The sequence below is a fragment of the Aquarana catesbeiana genome, linkage group LG07 (assembly GCF_042186555.1).
Source record: "Aquarana catesbeiana isolate 2022-GZ linkage group LG07, ASM4218655v1, whole genome shotgun sequence".
NCBI classification, from domain to species: Eukaryota; Metazoa; Chordata; class Amphibia; order Anura; family Ranidae; genus Aquarana; species Aquarana catesbeiana.
The window spans coordinates 111,112,620-111,137,280 of NC_133330.1; the positions used below are offsets into that span (position 1 = coordinate 111,112,620).

The 24,661-nt window shown below is 42.4% G+C and overlaps 1 protein-coding gene across 5 annotated transcripts in view; it reads right to left on the reverse strand.

Moving 5' to 3' along the window:
- The window catches only part of TEF (TEF transcription factor, PAR bZIP family member), a 170,311-nt gene that overhangs the window by 61,987 nt on the left and 83,663 nt on the right, over positions 1 to 24,661 (reverse strand). For 2 of the 5 annotated variants that reach the window (XM_073592633.1, XM_073592629.1), the window contains exons 3-5: positions 15,398 to 15,618; positions 10,750 to 10,961; positions 2,743 to 5,564 (exon numbers count right to left, since the gene is read on the reverse strand). In XM_073592633.1, coding sequence (XP_073448734.1) covers positions 5,543 to 5,564; positions 10,750 to 10,961; positions 15,398 to 15,618 — 455 coding nt within the window. In that variant the 3' untranslated portion in view covers positions 2,743 to 5,542. Of the gene's footprint in view, positions 1 to 2,742; positions 5,565 to 10,745; positions 10,962 to 15,397; positions 15,619 to 24,661 lie in introns of those variants that run through there. The other 3 variants (XM_073592634.1, XM_073592632.1, XM_073592630.1) reach the window with 2 other exon arrangements.

Sequence of the window (24,661 nt, forward strand, 5' to 3'; positions counted from 1 at the left end):
CACCAATCCTTATGCTGTTTCAACACCATATGGATTTGGTGCATACGCTATCTTTATAAAATGAAAATTGTAAAATTAAAGCTACAAAGCTATGCATTAAACAAAGGATAAAAGTAGAGAATATGAACTGGGTGAAATGGAAATTCATCAAAACCACTGCTGGGCAATAACCCTATGTGATGCACCTATACATAACTCTTAAGGCAGCGCAAGATGTACAATAAAATTACCACAAAATTCATACCTCCACAGCAATACATGCTCCTAAACGAAAATTGGCTAGTATGTAATCATAAATAAAGCCTAAAAACTCATGCCCGCAGCGCCTCAGGACCGACGCGGTGAAAAAAAAAAAATCTAAAAAGAAAACGATTTGCTTAAATTTTGAATCGATTTGACCTCTCAACTCGATTCAAGATTTAAATCTATTTTTTTCCCCCAGCCCTAATATTATATATATCTCTATCTCTCTATCTCAGAATGACCCGTGTTTTTTAATATTTTAAAACTGTATCTAAACCCATGACCAAAAATGTAATATATTGCAGCTTATTCAAGCTTTCTTGCTTTAATTTCACCTGGTAATACAGAAAAAAAGACTTCCTGTCCCTGGGTGACTACATCATTCATTCAATGAAACTATGGAGGGAACCAAGGTTGTTACTACAATCTGCTCTCCAGCTATCGACTATGAACTTGTCCATATCTCTTCCTCTTCCCTACATTGGGGGAAAGGCAATTGGTAATTTATACAACTAGGAAGGAAAATATTATTCAGTGCAGCTGAACACATTTCTGGCAAAAAGTATTTTTCAAAATGTTTTTAGCTTGAAAAAGAAAACTAATGCAGGCACCACATCTAAGAACTATAAGCTGCTGTAAATTTTGCTCTTGAATTTAGTAATCCTTTAAAAATGAGAAGTCCAGCCTGAGCTTTTTAGGCTGCGCTTCTCCTAAGGGTCACAGGAGTGCAATTCGTTTTGCACGCCTGTGACCCGTTTTCAGCGAAGACTGGTCTGAAGGCCGCTCTCCGCTGACATCACTGCAATTAGTCGAGGTAGTGAGTCATCCCAACTTAAGAAGTCTGGATCCGCCAGGTGCCTTGACTGATGGTAGTCTCAGCGAGCCACTGAGATGGCCGCTCCCCGCCCCTCAACAGCTCAGCGCTCCAATGAGCATGGAGGAATAGAGCAGGAGAGATGCTGACTAACAGTCAGCAGCTCTCCGCTCGGGGAGGAGTGAGAACCGAGCCATCGGCGGTGTTCGGTGGCTCGGTTCTCAGTGCAGAGACGCAAGGGGATAGCTGCAGCATCGGTCTGATGCTGCATCCACCTAAGTATGAATATCAACACAAAAAAAAAAAAAAAAACACACCATACTTCACTTTTATGTCTTAATGAAATGTAAACTATGGACAACGAACACTGTAAAACAATTCTACACAGCTGTCAGTCATAATGAAGAAAAACTTCATATGGTTCTGGAAACAGGTTTAATTTTACTAACAAATAGATCAAGAGTTTTTTTGCAGTTTAACATCTATATTAAAATGGCCAGTCTGCATTAATACATTTTATACTGTACAAAACTATTATTTTTTAAATTATACATATATGTGTATATATATATATATATATATATATATATATATATATATATATATATATATATATATATATATATATATATATATATATATATATATATATATATATATATATATATATATATAAATTTCATATTAAAACAAATGGATTATTAGGAGCCATGATCATTCTTGTTTTCAAGCTATACATCACTAAACCGAGAGATTTTCCATAATGCAAACCATTAGAAGGTGAAAGTCATCTATGTTGAAATGGCCCTAAAAAGGAAAACTGCTGTCTTAATGCTTTGCGTCAATATTGTCTGTAAATAAAGTACATACACAAACACGGAAGCAACCATTTGGCTCATTAAAGAGAGATGAGATTTCTGCTTAGTACTGCCAACTAAAGTTGTGTTTTTGTCTAAATGAAATTGTGTGCATGACAAAGCTTTTGATGCTTATGCCCATCACCAAAAGACTTCTGTTGAAGGAGAATGTTGGGAAACTTCTTGATTAGCAGCTGCAGCCAACTGTTCAGTGTATTTTGACAGTGGAGGAGTGCCACTGTCAGAATCCCCTGAGAGAGAATTCCTCTATTTACCTCATTTGTATGGAATATGGATGGAGGAATCCGTTTGCTTTTTACTTTTTTTCATTCAGCCCGCTGGCTGCAGTTTGTGTTGACTAGGAAGACCGACTGGTTTCCAAGACTAAAGCTGGCCAAAACTGCAAACATACATCATATTATAATATTGTACAGCAAGCATATCAAAAATGAAAGTCACATAGAGTACATAATTGTACGGTTTAAAGCACTGAAAACAGATATGGAAGCAGCCATATTTGTGCGCTACATATACAGGTTGTGCCTCTTGCAAAATGACATTATTAAACTCTCAAAACAAGGCTGCTAACTTGCTCAACACACAGTTCAGGTGGCTAAACAGGATTTATTTTGCTGTCCGTCAGAACGCCGACTATAGCAGGGAAGCTGTCTTTTCAGGTAGTGTACCCGAGGTAAAACTTTAAAAATGGTTAATATGTATGTTTCCACACACAGATGTTTCTACCTCCCCCCCCTCCCCCAACGTGGCTATATGCAAGTCAGACAAATGCAACGGACATCCTTTATAAAAAAGGACTGCAGATAGAAGTTACTGGATATAAAATGTTGTCGTCTTTATTAATTTGAACAGACTGACAACCTGCCATTAAGAAAGGGAAAACAGTACAGCACAAATTTCTGTACACTACTAGGAGGCAGAAAGCACAACTGAAACATAGTATGAAAATGTCACTGCAAGTACAAAAATAAATGAAAAAATTACACAAAATAGATGAATGAAAAATAAAAACTAACACACATTGAAACTGTTATTTATATTAAGCGGGTCAAAGAAGCACACATACCACAAAAAAGACAAAAATCTAAAACAGTTGGACAGCCTAAAATCAAATCGATTCTCATAGCTGTACCACATAATGTCATCTTTCATTGTCTGCTATATCATTGACTATCTAGGAAGCTGTTCTGTAGCGATAGCTAGGAGGTCCCTAAAGATCCTCCAACCACAGCATTTTCTTTGTTTAATATTATACGGAACTGCAGTTTAACTCCGTCAAGAGAATGCTAGATTTAGGCCATTTGCAAGGTTTGAATTATAGATGCCAATGCAAGAGCACCAGAAATGCTTTGTAACATGTCAATCTTCATTCAACCATTCAGGAATGAAAACCTGCTTACAGGTTTTCTGTTTTGGATACACCAGCTGGAAGGTTTAAAGGTTGGGCCTATAGTAGAAAAAGTCTATCCCAGGCAACATCCTTTTTCCGTAGGCTCCACTACAACAAAGCCATATTTAAAAAAAAAAAAAGCAATGCATTCCATATAGCAATTAACTTCCAACGTCGGGGAAATCAAAGGCATTATTGCTTAGGATTTCCACTGAATGCAATTGTCCTTTACAATGTTGATGGGCTTTGGTTCTTACTAACTAGCTTTGACAAAAACAGAATAAAAATGAGATTAGCATGTACACAACTTCACACAAATTATTATGCGGGTCAGGCAGAACAGTAGAATTTTTTTTTTATACTATGAATTGAAGCTGAACTACGCAGAGCTAGATAAACAGTTGAATGACATGTGTAAACGGTTTGCCTATGAAAGGATATGTAATTATTATAGCAAGCCTTGTAATCCAGGCACATCTGCCAGACAATACAACTACATCCAATTTCTTAGATTACAGAAGGCTATTCGGTCAAATTAGAGAACTTACACTAGCACTACAAAAAGAAATAAAAAATGTATATACTGTGTGTATGTATACAGTATCTCACAAAAGTGAGTACACTCCTCACATTTTTGTAAATATTTTATTATATCTTTTCATGTGACAACACTGAAGAAATTACACTTTGCTAAAATGTAAAGTAGTGAGTGTACAGCTTGTATAACAATGTAAATTTGCTGTCCCCTCAAAATAACACAACACACAGCCATTAATGTCTAAACCACTGGCAACAAATGTGGGTACACCCCTAAGTGAAAATGTCCAAATTGGGTCCAATTAGCCATTTCCCTCTCCAGTGTCATGTGACTCGTTAGTGTTACAAGGTCTCATGTGTGAATGGGGAGCAGGTGTGTTGAATTTGATGATATCGCTTTCACTCTCATACTGGCCACTGGAAGTTCAACATGGCACCTCATGGCAAAGAACTCTCCGAGGATCTGAAAAAAAGGAATTGTTGATCTATATAAAGATGGCCTAGGCTATAAGAAGATTGCCAAGACCCTGAAACTGAGCTGCAGCATGGTGGCCAAGACCATACAGCGTTTTAACAGGACAGGTTCCACTCAGAACATGCCTTAGAGTAGAGCATGATCCCCCCCCCCCCCCCCTTTGGAGACTGGGCCGCAGGGCAGTATTCCAACATGATAACGACCCCCAAACACACCTCCAAGACGACCACTGCCTTGCTAAAGAAGCTGAGGGTAAAGGTGATGGACTGGCCAAGCATGTCTCCAGACCTAAACTCTATTAAGCAAATGTGGGGCATCTTCAAATAGAGGGTGGGGGAGCGCAAGGTCTCTAACATCCACCAGCTCCATGTTGTTGTCATGGAGGAGTGGAATAGGACTTCAGTGGCAACCTGTGAAGCTCTGGTGAACTCCATGTCCAAGAGGGTTAAGGCAGTGATCTTTGGGCCTAATTTGGACATTTTCACTTTTGTTGCCAGTGGTTTAGACATTAATGTCTGTGCCGAGTTATTTTGAGGGGACAGAAAATTTACGCTGTTATACAAGCTGTACACTCACTACTTTACAATTTAGAAAAGTGTCATTTCTTCAGTGTTGTCACATGAAAAGATATAACAAAATATTTACAAACATTTGAGGGGTGTACTAACTTTTGTGAGATACTGATAGAATATATATATATATATATATATATATATATATAGAGACACACACACACACACACACAAAAATCCTAACTGGGTAAATAGTTTTTGCCTGGAGTTCAGCCTTAACTTTACAGTGCAATTTCATTTCAAGGCTACCATCCATCGTATATGGGAAAATGCTGCGGTTCTCAGGGATGCTGATCATTCAGATCTATAATCGGTTTTATATGAGAAGGTGCTGTGGTCCTCACTGCTTCTGCTTCTATTTAGACCTGTATTAGGAGTTTGTCCAGTTCAGCCATATACAAGGTCAAAAAAAAAAAAAAAAGTAGGGAGTTTGAAAAAGGTTTACAAATCCATTATCCATAATTCTCTCTTCAAAAAGAAGAGAACATTTCCTCCAGAAAATCATTCAAATTCAGTTGTAGAATAGTAGATATTTTCAAGTGTTCAAGCAGTGTTCCACTTCTGCTAGGTCCAGAAAATAGACGAAGTTTACTCATAAAAAAATAAAAAAAAAAAAAAAATATTTTGAAAGAAGAATCACTCTGAATCACTGAAGTCACTTTGAATAAAAGCAAAAACAGAGCAAGTATAAGAGTTACATTTTAATTACAGCAACTATACGACACTTTGGGTACAGTTTTACACTTTAATTCCTATTAAGGAGACGATTTAAGACCATGTCAAATACCAAGTAAACACGAATAAAAAAATTCTTAAAAGTCTCAGATTACAAAGACAATGTGCACATAAAAATTATATATTTTAAACCGATCGCTCCAAGTTTTGTTTTAATATTTACAGCGCAGTTACTGAAAAACAGAATTACAATATGTTTAGGCTGAAGCAGGATGGTGCAGTGTTTTCCAAACATAGCATCAGTGTACAAACAGCATCACTGCCTCCTTTAAACTTTCAAGAGCAGTCACAACATAATTATCTAGATTAGCACAAAGAGTCAATATGTTTCAATTAACTTTATGAAACAAATAACCTCAGAGATCCTTCAGCAGCCATTAAAAAATCTTCCAGACTTAGAAGATATAACTTTTGCATAAATATCAAAGCTTTCCATTAATTCTACAGACACTTTCTTCACTGTCCTCATGGATGTTTGTACAATCAGATTGTATAGTGTATGGCCACCTTTATACACCTAAAATTACTAGTTGCTTTCAGTGGCACACCAAACACAGAAGCAATTACACATTTTGCCATGTGAAACAAACGAGTGGCAAATGCTTCAAAATTCACCGTAAAAAACACGAATCAGACAAAACGCCAAAATTTCCCATGAGCAACATGTAGTGCAGCCAATTAAAATAAACAGGCTGTCCTATGTGTGTCACAGAAAAAAACGAGCCACAAAATGTGCGCTCCCGCTATGCTAAATGTGAATGGGGCCTGAAAGTAAAAGTTGTGCGATACCACAAGAACAATGAGGCTCCATTCACATCTGTGCATTTCCTTGCATTTCAGAAATGTGCTGCACCAAAAATCACAGTAAAAAACTGCACTAAGCTCCGATCTAAAAAAAAAAAAAAAAAGCCCTGAAGCTTCTTTGGGGCGATTGCTGCGTGCAGGGCAGCCCATTCAGGTGGATGGGCTGCCCTATGCGTGATGAGTGAAAATGATCCTAAACACCCCCCCCAAAAAAAAACGCATGTGAGAATGCGAGTTCCCGCTATGAAGATATGTGAACGGGGCTTGACAGCTGAGTGTTTCTGTCCACTCCCCTCCTATGTACTTGCATAACGATGGCCATACACTATGCAATCTGATTGTATATTGTGTATTTAGTGAGGAGGGTGATCACTGATTGATTGCATTTCATTTAAAAAAAAAAACGTGCAGCTGAGAATGGGTGGGTAGGTAGTAGGGTGGATGATGCAAGGTGTATGCTAATGAGGTCTGCTGGTCAACTCCTTCCTGTGTCATGACCTCTAGTCTGTCCAGGAAGTAAGGCATTACTAATTGATATGTTTGGAAACATTTATGAGGACAAGTGAAGTAAGTGTCTGTAGATTTAATGGAAAGCTTTGATATTTTTGCAAAATAAGTACATTAATGCTATATTGGTACATAGGGGGGTTGGAATTTAGAAGAAAAAAAAAAATGAACAAAAAAGGTGAACGTATCCTTTAACCACTTGCCAACCATCCGCCGTCATTATACTGCAGCAGGACGGCACAATCCCGCGGACCATCGTAGCTGTACATCGGCCCTTTAAATACCTATAGCAGGCGCACCCGCTGCACGGCAGGGGAACAGATGCGCGCGATCGCGGGCACGAGAGCCAGAACAGGGACGTGTGTGTAAACACACAAATCCCTGTTCAGAGAGGAGAGACAGATAGTCTGTTCCTACTAGCTAGGAACAACGGATATGTCTCCTCCTCTAGTCAGTTCCATCCCCCCACAGTTAGAAATGCAAACTAGGGAACACATTCAACCCCTTGATCAGCCCCTAGTGTTAACCCCTTCCCTGCTAGTGACATTTATACAGTAATCATTGCATTTTTATAGCACTGATCGCTGTATAAATGTCAGTGGTCCCAAAAATGTGTCAAAATTGTCCGATCTGTCCTCCACAATGTCGCAGCACCGCTAAAAATCGCTGATCACCGCCATTACTAGTTAAAAAAAAAAAAAAAAAAGCCATAAATCCCATAGATTGTAGACGCTATAACTTTTGCGCAAACCAATCAATATACGCTTACTGTGAATTTTTTTACCAAAAAATATGTAGAATATATATTGGCCAAAATTGATGAAAAAATTTGATTTTTAAAAACATTTTTTGGCGATATTACAGCAACAAGTAGAAATTTTTTTTTTTTCAAAATTGTCGCTCTTTTTTTTATAGCGCAAAAAATAAAAACCTCAGAGGTGATCAAATACCACCAAAAGTAAGCTCTATTTGTGGGAAAAAAAAGGACATCAATTTTGTTTTATAACAGCGCCGCACGACTACGCAATTGTCAGTTAAAGCGATGCAGTGCCGTATCGCAAAAAACGGCCTGGTCATTAAAGCAGGCAAATATGTCGGGCTGTAAGTGGTTAAAGTGGTTGTAAACCCAAGGAAAAAAAAATAAAATAAAAAAACCTGCAAGACAAAGGCATAATGAGTTAGCATGCATAGCATACTAGCTCATTATTAAATACTTACCTTAGATTGAAGCCCCCGCAGCAAGTCCGGGCACAACGCCGTGACCGGCGACGTGTCTACCAGAGTAATTTCTGGGTTTGCAGGCTCCGGCACTGTGATTGGCCGGAGCCGCGATGACATCACACCAGTGCATGCCCGCGGGAGCAGCCAGTAACAGCATAGCAGCTGAAGAAACGGTACGAGCAAGCTGTTTCTTCAGAGCGCATGTGCCGATGTCGTCGGCACATGCTGATACAGTGAATATCTCCTAAATGGTGCAAGTTTAGGAGATATTCATGGTACCTACAGGTAAGCCTTATTATAGGTAAAAGTGGCGTGTAAGGGTTTTCAACCACTTTAAGGAAAAAAAAAACTATATGCATAATCACATATTGTATATAGCAATATGCAGCTATTCTTTAAAGCAATCTAGAGAGTTGGACAGAAGCAGTTCTGAGAGAGTCTCTTCCACATTTTCACAGCTCTCACTGAGAAGAAGCCTTTCCATATCTGGGAGTTAAATTTCTTTTCCTCCAGACATAAAGAGTCCCCCCCCCCCCCCTGCCGATTGTGAAGACCTTAAAATGCATTACTACACCAAAATTATTATTTGGACCACTTATGTATTTATACATGGGGACAATAAACCCCCTTAAAATGCCTTCTTAAGAAAGAGCTGAGCCCCTTCATGCCTTTTATCAGTTTAGTTGCCAGTCTCTGTACTTTTCCAGTTCCCCGATATCCTTCTCATGAACTGGTGCCGAAAACTTAATTGCATATTCCAGATGAGGTCTTACTGATTTGTACAGGTGCAAAATGATGTCTCTCTCTGGAGTCTATACCTCTTAATACAAGAAAGTATTTTGCTTGTTTTAGAAACTGCAGCTTGGCACTGCATGCTATTATTACATCTATGATCAGAACACCCAGATCCTTCACTATTGATTCCCCCTGTTCCCCTAGGATGTACAATGCATACATGTTTTTAGCCCCCAATTGCATAACTTTACATTTATCACTACATAATCTCTGGTACTTTAACCACTTCCCGCCCAAGGTACGTCCAGGGACATCCTTGACATTGAGCGGGGATATCTGAATGATGCCTGCAGCTACAGACATCATTAAGATATCATCTTTTAGTGCCGGCGATTCCCTACACCATAAAGAATGATCATAGCAGCTGTTCCACAGCTTGATCGTTCTTACGGGCGGCGAGAGGGGACGCCCCCCTCCCTCCGATGCTTCTACCGACTCCCTGCTTCCATCGGTGAGTCGGAGAATGGATCCACCGGATGGTAATAGAGATTTCCGGCGGACCAGATGATCGCTGGAGTCTCCATGATCGTTCGGAGGCCGGGCGCGATGTTATGACGCGATGTTATGACGCGATGTTATGACGCGATGTTATGACGTCACGCCCGGCCTCTGCATTCAAATGAATGGCGCTGCCTCGGCTGGGAAGCCATAATCGTTAATTTATTTATTTTTTTTTTATTTCAGGCTTCCCAGCCTAGAGGTGAGATGCGGGGTCTTATTGACCCCACATCTCACTGTAAAGAGGACCGATCATGCCATATTCCTATTACAAGGGATGTTTACATTCCTTGCAATAGAAATAAAAGTGATCAAATTTTTTTTTTTTTTTTTTTTTAAAGAGTCAAATCTAAAAAAAAAAAAAAAAAAAAAATAAAAAAAAAAATTAAAGCGCCCCTGTCCCGTGTGCTCACGTGCAGAAGCGAACGCATACGTAAGTCCCACCCACATATGAAAACGGTGGTCAAACCACACATGTGAGGTATCGCCGCAAATGTTCGAGCGAGAGCAATAATTCTGTAACTCAAAACATGTAACCAGTTAATAATTTTAAAGCGTCGCCTATGGGGATTTTTACGTACCGACGTTTGGCACCTTTCCACAAGCGTGTGCAATTTTGAAGCGTGACATGTTAGGCATTTATTTACTCGGCGTAACTTCATCTTTCACATTATGCAAAAAAAAAATGGGCTAACTTTAATGTTTTGTTTTTTAAAGCATGAAATGTGTTTGAAAAATTGCTGCGCAAATGCTGCGCGAGATAAAAAGTTGCAACGACCTCCATTGTATTCTCTAGGGTCTTTGCTAAAAAAAACATATATAATGTTTGGGGGTTCTATGTAATTTTCTAGCAAAAAAATTATGGATTTTACATGTAGGAGAGAAATGTCAGAATTGGCCTGGATCAGGAGTGGTTAACAGGTCTATAATAAAGGTTAACTGTCTATAGGCAAAAACATCACAACTTACATAGTCAGAACTACTTTTGAGCCACATACAGACCAGACCATACTGTGCTTAGTGATTCCACAAAAGGAATTATCTCCTGTACTGCTTTGCACTGAAATAATCAGCTCTGTATAAAAAGGTGAGCAGCAAAGGTCAATGCTAGCTCTTCACTGGTAACCAATGGCCAAGATTAGAATACCATCACTGCCTGTATTGTGAACTACGTAATATAAGGAGAGTTCTGCCTTTCCTCTAAAAGTGCTGCCAGCTTTACTATGGTTGAAAAGTTGACTGAAGTTGGAAGGAAATAGGTTAGTTCTTAAGAGAATGCTTACAACTGTCCACATTGGCTCTCATATCTGGAAATGATGTTCCGGCATTTGCCCAACTCTTTGCGTAGTTCAGCCACCTCTGTGCGAAGTGCAGTGTTTTCTTTTTCCAAGAATGCTGCCCGCACAGTAATCTGGTTTTCTTTGAGCCGCCGTGCATCTCGAGATCTCTTAGCTGCCACGTTGTTCTTCTTTCGTCTGTTCCAGTACTTATCATCCTACATCAAAACACCATCATAAAGGATTAAAGAGGAAGTAAACTCCGAAAAAAAAATTTTTTTACCCTTCCCTGCAAAGTAAAGGCATAATGCGCTAGTATGCATACATTATGTGATACTTGCCTGCAAACGAAGCCTGCGTCATCCCTGCCGCAGGCCACATCCATCTTCCTTCCAGGGCCGCAGACTCTGGCCGTGTGACTGGCCGGAGCCACCAGTCACGGCACGCGCTCATGAAGAAACGGCACAGGCAGCAGCCATTCCTTCAGAGCACATGCGCCGATGACATCATCAGCGCAGTATACATCTCTTAAAACGGCGCATGTTTAGGAGATATTTACAGTACAGTACAGGCTTAACCCCTTCCCGCCGACCGAACGCACATATGCGTCCTCGGCTTTCCGGGGTTATACCGGGATGATGCCCGCAGCTGCAGGCATCATCCCGGTACCGTTGTTTTCAGCGGGCGATCGGCTACCCGAATATAACAACCGATGCGGCTAAAAGCCGCTCGGTTATTATACCGGAGGAGCGGGAGGGGACATCCCCCCCCTCCCGCCGCCTCCCGCCGCTGTTACCGGGCCTCCCGTGCGATCGGGAGGCCCGGTGTCCGGTCCGCTGCCTTCGGCGGCTGGGGGCGGACTGGAACGAAGCTGCGAGCGGCTTCGTTCCAGCCTTCTTCTTGTAAATGCGGAAGCGACGTCATGACGTCACTTCCCGTTTACTCGGCTGCCAATGGCGCCGAATTTAAAAAAGTACACAGTATTCAGAATCGCCGTTTTCGGCGATCTGAATACTTTGAAGTGTAAAGGAGGGATCGGGGGTCTTTTAGACCCCCGATCCCTCCATAAAGAGTACCTGTCACCACCTATTACTGTCACAAGGGATGTTTACATTGCTTGTGACAGCAATAAAAGTAAAAAAAAAAAAAAAAAATTTAAACACAATTTATAAAGTACAAAAATAAATAAATTAAATAAATAAAAAAAAAAAAAAAAATTTTTTAAAGTGCCCCTGTCCCCGCGAGCTCGCGCAGCGAAGAAAACGCATACGGAAGTCGCGCCCGCATATGTAAACGGTGTTCAAACCACACATGTGAGGTATCGCCGCGATCGTCAGAGCGAGAGCAATAATTCTAGCCCTAGACCTCCTCTGTAGCTCAAACCTGGTAACCGTAAAATTTTTTTAAAGCGTCGCCTATGGAAATTCAAAGGTACCGTAGTTCGTCGCCATTCCACGAGTGCGTGCAATTATAAAGGGTGACATGTTTGGTATCTATTTACTCGGCGTAACATCATCTTTCACATTATACAAAAAAATTGGGGTAACTTTACTGTTTGGATTTTTTAAAATTCATGAAAGTGTCACTTTTCCAAAAATTTGCGTTTAAAACACCGCTGCACAAATACCGTTTGATAAAAAATATTGCAACAATCATCATTTTATTCTCTAGATTCTTTGCTAAAAAAATATATATAATGTTTGGGGGTTCTAAGTAATTTTCTAGCAAAAAATATGGATTTTAACTTGTAAACACCAAATTTCAAAAATAGGCTTAGTCATGAAAGGGTTATTCTAGGCTTACCTATAGGTACAAAGATTAGAGGGAGGTTTACAACCTCTTTAAGAAGTCTGCACTGAAACGCATGTTAAATGACACTGCAGAATAGACTATTTGTAATAATATAAAAATAATAGGACTCATGTTCTTGCCCATCCCCGAGACCCCACCCCCAAGTAAAACCTTGTGCCCTATATTACCCAAAATAACTACTTAATGTTTTAATAGAAAGGATTTCCCATATCTGTCTGTGGCTTAAAACTAGTTGCATGCAGAGCAGCTGAAGGTCTGGAGACAGAAGCACCTGATGGTAGATTTTAGAATGGCAAATTACAGTAATTGGGGGCACCAATTGTAGTTAATTTTGAGTAGTTTCCAGGGTGGATATAAATCGATGATGATTTAAAATAAATAAATCTGGTTTCTTTACTTTTTTTTTTTTTTTTAAATCAAATTTAATTTTAATGAAATGCTTTTGGAGTAAAAACCTATCTAAAGATAGTTTTCTATTTTAAGATACATTAATAATTTAGTTTATTCAGCATGAAATGCAGCTTAGTTGTGTAGCATGAGGCTGTATATTCTGCAATATGTACATTTTTGGTAAACTCATACAATTAATCCAAGCTGAGATAACATGTACTGCATTCACACAATTTCACAGTACAGGAAGTTCAGGAATATTCCTTTATCCCATTGTTTTCCAAATATATGTACACTACAAACTGTATGATTGAATCAGTTATGATATCGCTGCTTTACTAACCTGACCACTTATTCTAAATAGGAAACCTTAATTTTGTTTGCAAATATTAAAGATTCTAACTACCAGCAAGAAGAAGTCCTTACATTTAAAGAGCACCTGTCATTTCAGATTCATCATGGTAACGCCTGTTAGTGGGCATCCACTCACCTGCTGCCGCCATGTCCCTCACCTTGTTGTGTCACTGCCACATCACCAGCCGTCCCATTAAAGTGAATAGGACTGTCGGTGAGTCAACAGCGGGTTAGAGGAGGAGCCGCTGTGGGACAGAGATGACAGTTGCTCTTTAAAAATTATGATTTAAATCAAGCCTTTTTACTAGCAATTTAAATCATGATTTAAAGTCGACTTGATTTAGATCAAATCCACCCTGGTAGTTTCTGAATCACAGAAATAATAATAATATATATTTATAGAGGATTGGCATGACTGCAAAGAACTAAAATTATGGTCTTTAGAAGCTATTAGCTGCCTACACACATATCTTGAGTGTACTGCACATGTATGAGCTACACAGGGAAGGGGTCAAAATAGTGACCAAAATAAAAAAAAAAAAAAAAAAAAAAAAAAAAACCCCGACCCCCCCCCCCCCCCCCCCCCCCAGGATTTTTAGGCTGCTGTGGTACCATGCAAAGAAACTGGAAAAACGTACAGCCGGGAGAGTCAGTTTACCACTATTAACTGCTTGCCGACCACCGCTGCACAGAATCACTTATATATACACGTGATCCTGCATTCTAGGGTATCAGGCGTGGGTGTGCGCCGCCGGCTTGCTCCCGCTGTGATTGTACACAGCGGGTGCCACGGACCCGATGTTCACTGGCACCCGCTGATCATTCTGTACACAGGCAGAAGAGCGACTGCCTGTGTAAACAAGGCAGACTGCCATTCTGTCAGTAGAGAAGGCATGGATCATGTGTTCCTGTAAAGCAAGAACACCGATTAATGCCTTCCACTAGTAAAAGAACTTTCCCCACAGTTAGAAAACACAGTTAACCCTTTGATTTTTGCTGTTAACCCCTTCCCAGCCAGTGTCATTAGTACAGTGACCGTGCATATTTTTAGCACTGATCAATATGTAGGGTCACTGGTTCCCAAAAAAAAGTGTCAAAAAAGGTCAGTTAGGCGTCCGATTTGTCCGCTGCAATATGGCAGTCCCGCTAAAAGTCGCTGATCATCGCCATTGCTAGTAAAAAATAAAATAAAGATTCCATTAAAATATCCCCATAGTTTGTAGATGTTATAACTTTTGCACAAACCAATCAATTTATTTTTATGAATATGTTTTAGAGCAGAAAGTAAAAAATAGTTTTGTTTTTTCAAAATTGTAGGTCGTTTTTTGTATATAGCGCGAAAAAAAAAAAAAAAAAAAATGCAGGTGGTGATCAAATACCACCAAAAGAAAGCTCTATTTGTGGGGGGGGGGGGGGGGGGGGGGGGGGGGGGAAGGACGTAAATTTTGTAGGTTAAATTAACACAGTGCCGTATCCCAAAAAAATGGCCTGGTCAGGAATCTTGGTAAATCTTCTGGAGGTGAGGTGGTTAAAACACCCCACTGGTAATTTATTGTCTGGTGTTTAACCACTTCCCCAACCACGCTATAGCAAATGACAGCTACAGCATGGTCGGCCAGTTCTGGGAGGGCGCCACGCTCTGTGATCGCTGTGGCCTTCGAACACAGCTGATCAGGGTAAAGGGCCAATCACAGCTTGATTTGCAGTGTCCCGATTATCAGTGCAGCCCCAACAGTATCCCCTCATTAGTGTCACCATTCATTGCTGCCACATCATTACACATTAGTGAAGGAGAAAATTTACCCGTTTGTAAAATATAATATAAAATGCCCCCCACCCCCACCCCAATTTTTTGGTCTTTTTTGGTTTATTTAGCAGAAGAAGAAAAAACCTAGTGGTGATTAAATACCACCAAAAAAAAAAGCTCCATTTGCGTGAATAAAAGTGATAAAAAATTTCATATGGATACAGTGTTGCATGACCACACAATTGTCAATTAATGTGGGATAGCGCTGAAAATTGGCCTGCGCAGGAAGGGGGTAAAAGTGCCCAGTAGGCAAGTGGTTAAATTACAAACAATAGAAAGTGTAAAATTTACCTTCAGTTCTTCTGGAACATATATTTTCTTTGCTTTCTTTATCATGGGCTGTGGCTTCAATTCTTCTTCTGCAAATTTGTGTTTTCTAGGGTCAAATAGCTCTCCTCCTGGCACACTTGAAAGCACCAGGTCAGTAGGGTCTGGATTGAAATTTACTTCAATCTCTATTTTATCTGGGTCAGCAGGGCTAGGAGGATCATTTTCTTCTTTCAGAGGAATGTCTGCATTGGAAGCATAATACAAAAAAAAAAAAAACACAATAAACAGCATATTCTCAAGCATAAACTTTTCCAAAACCATCAATAGCCTGCAAAAACATTACTACTGCAATTAAACAAAAAAAAAAAAAACAGCACACAAAATTAGTTATAGCGCCTCATCTCCTTATTGTCCCTATCCTGCCCACAAACATATTAACCACTTGCTGACTGCCTCCTGTAGCTCTTTACAGACAGCAGCAATATGCTGTGTTTTTTTTTCTCCCTGCAAAGAAGGGAGTAAAAACCAGCACATTGCTTACTAAAAAACAGTACACACACCAAACATTGTAAGGCAGCGTTAGCCGCTTGATTGTAGAGGTCGACCGATATGGGTTTTTCTCTGGCCAATGCCGATATTTAGAAATCGCGGCGGCCGATATATGATGCCGATTTTTTTTTCCCCTTCATCTCATAAAATCTAACAGTTAGACCCCTTTCACAATGGGGCATTTTTCATGCACTTTTGGGCTAAAAATAGTGCCTGTAAAGTGCCTGCAAAACGGCTCCCCTGCAGTCTCAGTGTGAAAGCCCCAGTGCTTTCACACTGAGGCGATGCGCTGGCAGGATGTTAAAGTCCTGCAAGCAGCATCTTTGGAGCGGTGTATACCGCTCCTCCACCATTCCTGCCCATTGAAATGAATGCGCACCTCTGCCAAAGTGCCTGCAAAGCGATTCGGCAGCGGCGCTTCGCGGGCGCATTCAACCCCTTCCTCGGGCGCTAGCTGGGTTATAAGTGCCCCGCTAGCAGCCGAATAGCGCCGCTAAAATGACGGTAAAGCGCAGCTAAAACTAGCAGCGTTTTACCGTCAACGCCTGCCCGCTCCAGTGTGAAAGCAGCCTTAAGTAATAAGTGATACAGAAAATTTCTTACATTTAAACAGGTAATCAAAACTTTTGGATGAAAAAAAAAAAAAATAGGCTAACGTTACTGCTCAGTTTACTGCGGCAGGGCGGGCGCTCTGTGCCAGATCACGTACCTAGTAGCTTGTGCAGAAATAGCGCACATGTAATCCCTCTAGTCCAAACATGACAGGACAATGGCTCACAGAACACTCCTACAGGTTGCACAGCGTGATGTCATCAAGGTCAGGCTCTGTCCCTTTACGCGTATCATCCAATATCAGAACTTCAGAAGGTGGAAGCCTGATGGCCTTCTGTTTTTGGTTATACATTTGAAAGCATGAAGCGAGAAGGCAGTTTTTAGCCCTTTGGAAAGAGCAATCTGGACCCACGCGTCCAAGATTTTCTGGGACCAGAAGGCTGACAGACATCTCCCATTTGCAAGAGGCCTTGGAACCAGTCTTCGTTGGTATGGAGTAACAGGTTCTTATGAAAAAATAGAAAATAAAAACATTCCCATGAAAAAGGGCCTGTAACTTCTTGCCTATAAAGTCTTCGTACACAGGCTTATCCTCCATGGAGGCCATGAGGGAAGAACATCTATCCTCATAGGAAATGTTCCAACAGAAAAAAAATTATGTTAAGCGTTTTGGAGGAGTATACATCTTCTGGGTAAGGCCAGTCCCCATACAGGACCAGTTCCACCAGCAAGAGAACCAGAAAAAGCTTAGCTGGTTTAGGCAATTTAGGGGTCTCAATGCTGGACACCTTGGTGTGAGTAGTCTCAGGCTGCTCTCACAATAAGCGGGAACAACAAGGGTAGCTAGCTACTCCCCCCCCCCCTTCTCAAATACTTTATTGAATTTAAAGTTGTTTTTTTTTTCTCTTACACATATACAAACAAAGCACATGACAAATACCTATACAGAACAAAAAAAAAAAAAAAAAAAAAAAACCCCGAAAATTTTAATCACAATTTTACCCCCTTCCTGACCAGAGCACTTTTTGCGATACGGCACTGCGTCGCTTTAAACAAAACAAAAATTGATGTCCTTTTTTTCCCACAAATGGAGCTTTCTTTTGGTGGTATTTGATCACCGCTGCGGTTTTTATTTTTTGCGCTATAAACAAAAAGAAGGAAAAAAAAAAAAAAAAAAAAAGAAGGAGCATCAATTTTGAAAAAAAAGCAATATTTTTTACATTTTGCTATAATACATATCACCAAAAAATATATTAAAAAAAAATATCTTTCTCAGTTTAGGCCGATATGTATTGTTCTACATATTTTTGGAAAAAAAAAAAAAAAAAAAAATCGCAATAAGCGTATATTGATTGGTTTACGCAAAAGTTATAGCGTCTACAAAATAGGGGATAGGTTTATGGCATTTTTATTTTTATTTTTATTAGTAATGGCAGCGATCTGCGATTTTTATCGCGACATTATGGCGGACACATCGGACACTATTTTGGGACCATTGTCATTTATACAGCGATCAGTGCTATAAAAATGCACCGATTTCTGGGTAAATGACAATGGCAGGGAAGGGTTTAAACACTAGGGGGGGGGGGGCGATCAAGGGGTTAAGGGTGTCCTAGGGAGTCATTCTAACTGTGGGGAGGGATAGAACATGACAGAGATCACTGCTCTCGATGAGCGGGAGCAGTAGATCTCTGTCATGTTGCTAGGCAGAACAGGGAAATGCCTCGTTTACATCTGCCGCTCCATGACACGATTGCGGGCCCCCCGCGGACACAGGGTCCGCGGGGCACAGTCACGGAGTTCACGGCGGGCGTGCGAACGCCCCACGCCCGCTGACAATGCCGCGATTTAAAGGGGATGTACCTGTACGCCCATTTGCCCAGCTGTGCCATTGTGCCGACGTATATCGTCGTGCGCTTGTCGGCAAGGGGTTAAATAACTAAATTTCTGCTCCCCCACCCCAAAGGACCTTGCCCCCATGTTGATGGGGACAAGAGACTCTTCCTGACAATCCTTGCCCGGTGGTTGTCGGGGTCAGCGGGCGGGGGCTTATCGGAATCTGGAAGCCCCCTTTAACAAGCGTGCCCCCAGATCCTGTCCCCCCTATGTGAATGGGTATCGGATACATTGTACCTCTACCCATTCACCAAACAAAGTAGTGTGGTGTAACAAAAGACAAGACACAGTTTTTGACAAGTCCTTAATTAAAAAAAGTCTTCTTCCTCCTCCGGGCTTCTTCCGCTTCTTCTTCCAGTCTTCTTCCTTTCGGCCTTTTTTGTCAGGTGTTCTTCCGCCGCCGCTCCCACCGACAACCCTTCTCTGGAGCTGCGTCTGGCTGATCTGTCAGCACCGATGTCAAGCATTTCTTAGCTAACTATGGGGTGTGGCCATCAGATGACGTCATACGGAGGCCCCGCCCCCTTGTGACATCACAAATCCATCATGCCCCGGGCAGGGAAATCACAAGTGGGCTGGGCCTCTGGATGATGTCATCCGATGGCCACGTTCCATAATTATCTAAGAAATGCGTGACATCGGCGCGGACAGATCAGCGGGACACAGCATCGGAGGAGGGGGGTCGGCGGCGGAAGCAGCGTCGGAGGAACACCACCGGACAAAGAAGAAGACCGAAAGAAGAAGCAGGAGAAGAAGAAGCCCGGAAGAAGAAGAAGGAGAAGCCCTGAAGAAAAAGCGGGGAAGAAGAAGACGACATTTTTAATAAAGGACTTTTCAAAACTGTCCATTGTCTTGTCACACTACGCTACTTTTGGGGACTGGGTAGGGGTACAATGCATGGTGGGGGGCAGGATCTGGGGGCCAAATTCCGATAAGGCCCCACCCACAGACCCCAACAACCACCGGGCAATGGTCGTCGGGAAGAGACACTTATCGGAATCCCCATCAGTTCCCATCAACAGTCTGGTATGGTTTGGGGGCTCAATAGCAACATGCATAGATGTGAATCGAGCCTAAGAGAGCGATCCTCCCCTGATAAAGTTGGTAGTATCATAGAATCTAAAAATTGTTGTAGTTCAGACATTTCATACCTTACTACTATATAAATCTGTGTAAAAAAAAAACACAGAAATGTACATAAAAATATCCTCAGGGAATGTTATCCTCCTACCTAAATTATCTATTACCCCTAAATAGCTTAAAAGGTCTTTGGGATTTTGTAATTGTCACTAGAAGATCTTCCTCCTCAAAATAAGGTTGTTGCAGAAAAAATTGTTTCTGCTCTGCCTTTTTCGTTGCTATAGTGGTGTATAATTTGTTGTTCTGACCATATCGCCTGATTTTCATGCGCGGAACTAGTAATCTATCTAGCCGCTGCCTGGTTGACCGCCTTAAAGAGGAAGTACAGGTAAAACCTAACTAATGCTAAACCGGCTCTTAAATATGCCTTCAATGAGTCCCATACTACAAATATTTGTGCAGAGTGTTTAATAGTTATTAAAAAAATCCTCTAAAGCATGAGAAAAATGGATTTTTAATAGAGCTTACCTGTAAAATCATTTTCTTGGAGTACAAGAATGACCTCCAGACTCTATAGTCAATACTTCTAGAGACAGATTTTCTAGCATTTATCAGGGTAGATAAGACTGAACCCGAAATACCACGATCTTTCAAGACTCTGGTTTCAATAGCCAAGCCGTCAAATTTAGCGACCGTAAAGTAGGATGGAATATGGGCCCTTGAGACAGCAGGTTCGGACGGCATGGAAGGAACCATGGGTCCTCCACTGCCAATTTCACAATCTCTGTGTACCAAGCTCTCCTGGGCCAAGCCGGAGCCACCAGGATTACTGGCTTATGTTCCTCCTGTATCCTGCGCAGCAGCCGTGGCAGCACTTGAACTGAAGGAAAAGCATACATCAGGGAATACTGATCCCAAGGAACTATTAATGGATCAGTTCCGACAGCAGATGGATCTTTGGTCCTGGACACAAACTTGTCCAGCTTGGTGTTGAACCTGGACGCCAATAGATCTACATCTGGGGTACCCCAATGTTGGCAGATCTGAAGAAACACCTCGGGATGAAGGGATCACTCCCCCGGCAACAACTGTTGGTGACTTAGAAATTCTGCCTGCCAATTGTCCACACTGCCGAAAGAAACGGAACATGCTCCTCTGCCCAGGCTAGAATACTATTTACCTCCCTTTGGGCCGCCTGGCTCCTGGTGCCTCCTTGGTTTATATATGCTACCACCATGGAGTTGTCGGACTGGATCCGGACAGGAAATCCCCGTAACCTGGATGTCCAGAAAAGTAGAGCTAAGCGGGCTGCCCGAATCTCCAAGAGATTGATGGGCAGGCTCTTTTCTGCTCGGGACCATATCCCCTGAACTGATGCTTCCTCCAGGACTGTTCCCCAGCCCAAAAGACTCGCGTCCGTGGTCACCACCCTCCAGGTTATAGGCGGAAATGATTTTCCCTTTGTCAAGTTGCTGGTCCTTGACCACCATGAGAGATTCTGTCTTACCCCTGGGAACAGAGACATAGGACAATCCAAGGTCTGAGCGACCTTGTTCCAGGCTTCCAGAACGTTGTTCTGGAACATCCTGGAAAGGAATTGTGCATAAGGGACTGCGTTGAAGGACATCACCATCTTGCCCAGTAACCTCATGCATAGCCGAATAGAAGGCTTCTTTTTTCTTTTTATAATCCGGACAAGCTCCACTATTAGCCGATTGTGATGCCTGTGCGTTCCTCCACGATCCTTGGAAGGTTTCGCTCATCCTAAGTCGCATGCTGTTTGTCGGTGCACCTTTATGTTGTGCCTCCTCTACCAATTGCTTGTGAGTTGTTTCTTTTTACTATTTTTATTCAATAAATGTTTTAAAAGATAATGCACAAGGCTGGTGTGCCCTTGTTTCTCTTTTCTTTCAAGCTCCACTATGGAGCTGGCCTTTGAGGGAGGGAAAAACACCTTTACCTGAGTTGTGTCCAAGATCAGGCCCAGGTATATCAGAACCTGAGCTGGGCAAAGGGCTGATTTGTCCACATTTGGGACCCAACCTAGGAGTTCCAAGAACTGAACCGTTCTGGTTACGTTTTGCGCTAAGTCTGGGCGAGATTGGTCTTTTAGCAGAAGATCGTCCAAATACCCTACCACACAGATTCCTGAGACCTTAGGGATGCCAACACCAGGGCCAGCATCTTTTTGAACACCCAGGGGGCCATAGCTAGACCAAATGGTAAAGCCACGAATTGGAAGTGACGCTCTTCCACTGCGAAACGCAGACATTTTTGATGAGGTTCGACAATCGGTACATGCTGGTACGCATCCTTGATATCTATGGACGCCAAATATTCCCCTTTTCTCAGGGAAGCCATCACAGAACGAATCGACTGCATACGGAATGATCGAACGTTTAGGAACTGATTGAGAGCCTTTAGGTCCAAAATGGGCCTTACCTCTCCATTTGGTTTTGGCACTGTGAAAAGATTTGCGTAAAACCCCCCAAATCTTTCATCGTGCAGAACCTTGACAATTACTCCCTGCTTTTCCAGGCGCTCCAAGGCCAGGAACAGACATTTTCTCTTTTCCGGATCCGTGGGAACCCTGGAGTTCATACCGAGGAGGGAATTCCCAGAACTCCATTCTATAACCTTGCGCCACAGTGGAAATGACCCACCTGTCTTCCACAAGTCTTTTCCAAGCTTCCGAAAATATCCGTAGCCTCCCCCCACCCGCAAGAGTGGGGGCGCCCCTTCACAAGGTAGACTTGGAGTTAGGTTTGGCTGATTTTTGAGTCCAGGGCTTTTTCTGACCCTGAGGCCTTTTAAACCCAGACGGCTGAGGCCGTTGAAACTGCTTGGGAGACGAAGCACTTGGCCCCAGAGCATTAGGAATCTTAAAGGAAGGTTGCTTACCTCTCCTTTTAACAGGAAGCAAAGCACTCTTAGCCCCTGAGATTTTCTGGATATATTTATCCAAATCTTCCCCAAATAGGCATTCCCCATGAAAGGGAAATGCCGACAGCAACCTTTTGCATGGCAATTCGACTGTCCAGTTCTTTAACCATAAGACCCTGCGCATATGTACCGACAGTAGCGCAAAACGAGAGATCTGCTGGATCGAATCCTTCAGTGCGTCTACTGCAAAGCACAAAGCGAGAGGAAGCTCCGATAATTCCTCGGTAGTCTCCTCCTGAGAGGGTAGGTTCCTAATCAACCTCTTCAAATAGTCCTTCAAGGACTGGCAAATACCGATAGCCGCAATTGCTGGCTGCACTGCTGAACCAGCCACCGCAAAAGAAGCTTTCAGCAAGGATTCTAGCTTTTTATCAGCTGGATCCTTAAACACCTGGGCATTATCAACTGGACAGGTTAAACTTTTATTCACTGAAGAAATGGCAGCATCAAACATAGGCGTGTCCCACTTCTTCCTGAAGTTTTCCTCCATAGGATATAATAAAGAGAACCTCTTTGGAGGCAGGAATACCCTGTCAGGATGATCCCAGTCTGCGTAAATCACCTGCTCCAACAAAGGATGCAGAGGGAAAGCCTGGGAACCTTGCTGAGGACGAGAGGATCCCAATGGGGAAAAGGAGATTTCTGGCTCCTGAACCGGGGGGTAATTTAAACCCAGCTCTCATCATCTCTGCAAGAGACTGGATGAACAACCTTTGGGAATGGGAGGCTGAAAAAGGTTCATCCGCCAGACTCCTCAGAAGAGGAATCCTCAGCCTCTCCTTCCTCTCGGTCCTTCACGGCCATCTCCTCTACATCCTCTGCCCAATCTGGTCCCAAATCAGAAGGACCTATCCGGCTATGAGAGTCCTGGCGCTCTAGTGGATCCCCACTGGGGCCAGACTCAGGAGAGGGAGATCTATTACGTTTTCTCCCTCCCTGCATTACAGTGGCAATCATATTTTGCCCTCAAAGCTAGCTAAGGTTGATGCTAAATAATTTTTAGTAACGTAAGCCGAGGCAGAGGCATTGGTAGTGGCCACAATGCCTGACAAGCGTAATGGCTCAGACTGGCCAAATGCCGCAGGTCTTTCAGAGGAGGCTAAAGAAGCAGCAACATGAGGTTGGTCCCCTGAACCCAAAGGTGGAACACTTGCCTACTTGCTGCGCTACCCCCACCTCGTTTTCTGGAAGACATTGCTTACAAGTAACGAGGAAAAAAGTACTCCCTCCAGCATATAGCAGCTATCACAGATTTCAATAATTCCCCACCCCCCCCCAACCTGCAGTAGCCGTGTCCAAAAACCTCCAGACTCACGTGCCCAGTACCGCTCCGAGTCCTCTCAGCACTCAGCCAGAAGCCCAGGATTCTTGTACCATGCTGTACCGGCGCCCTGAGTTGCCACTGACGTCAGGCGCCGAACACGCATGCGCACCGCACTTGCACGCACTGCCTGTCTCGCTATATTCTGGCGGCCAAATACACCAAGACACACAGAGCACCCGACACCTAGAGGCCCAACACAGCACTGCAATCCGCAGGAGGAAATTTACATAGCCATCCCAGAGGGAGTACACATCCATCCACGATGCAGGACCTGTTTTAACAGGTCCAATCTTCCCCCACCACAGTGGGTTGTGTCTCTGCTGGACCACAAAGGACCGGGTCCCCCGTTTTTATTTGGGGTCCACACCCTTGGACCCGTATAGCACCCTTTTGGTTTACCTTGGGCAAAATAATAGACCAGGAATACCAACTACAAGGGTCCAGCGCCATATAGGACACATTACAGGCAAAACCTCACTCCTGTTCCGAGGCTCGGGTACCATCCATTTCAGCCTTCATGCCATCTGCATGGATCGATCAGAACGCCCTTTACTGGGACATCATTTAAGTTTTGAAGAGCTTTAACAGCCATGACCATCACCTTCAAGACATTGGCGAAAAAACTGAGGTACTTCCCTATGGGAGGGGTTAAATGGGAGGAACTTTCTTACTATTGGTTGCCAGTGTCCAATCACCTGAAGGTAGCATATAAGCCAGATAGTCATTACTATGGTGCTCTGTGTCCTGTGATGTACGATAAAGAAATACTAATCGAGGGGTCTAATACAGTTAACCAGTTAGGGTTAGCTTTTCAATATCCCTTTGAGGCTGGAGACTGTAAAAGTAAAGTAAGCACTAATTGGGAATGATCTGACAGACCCCTAGAAGAATAGGCCACATTAGCAATCAAAGGGAGAATTAAAGTGTTACCCAACGCCAAG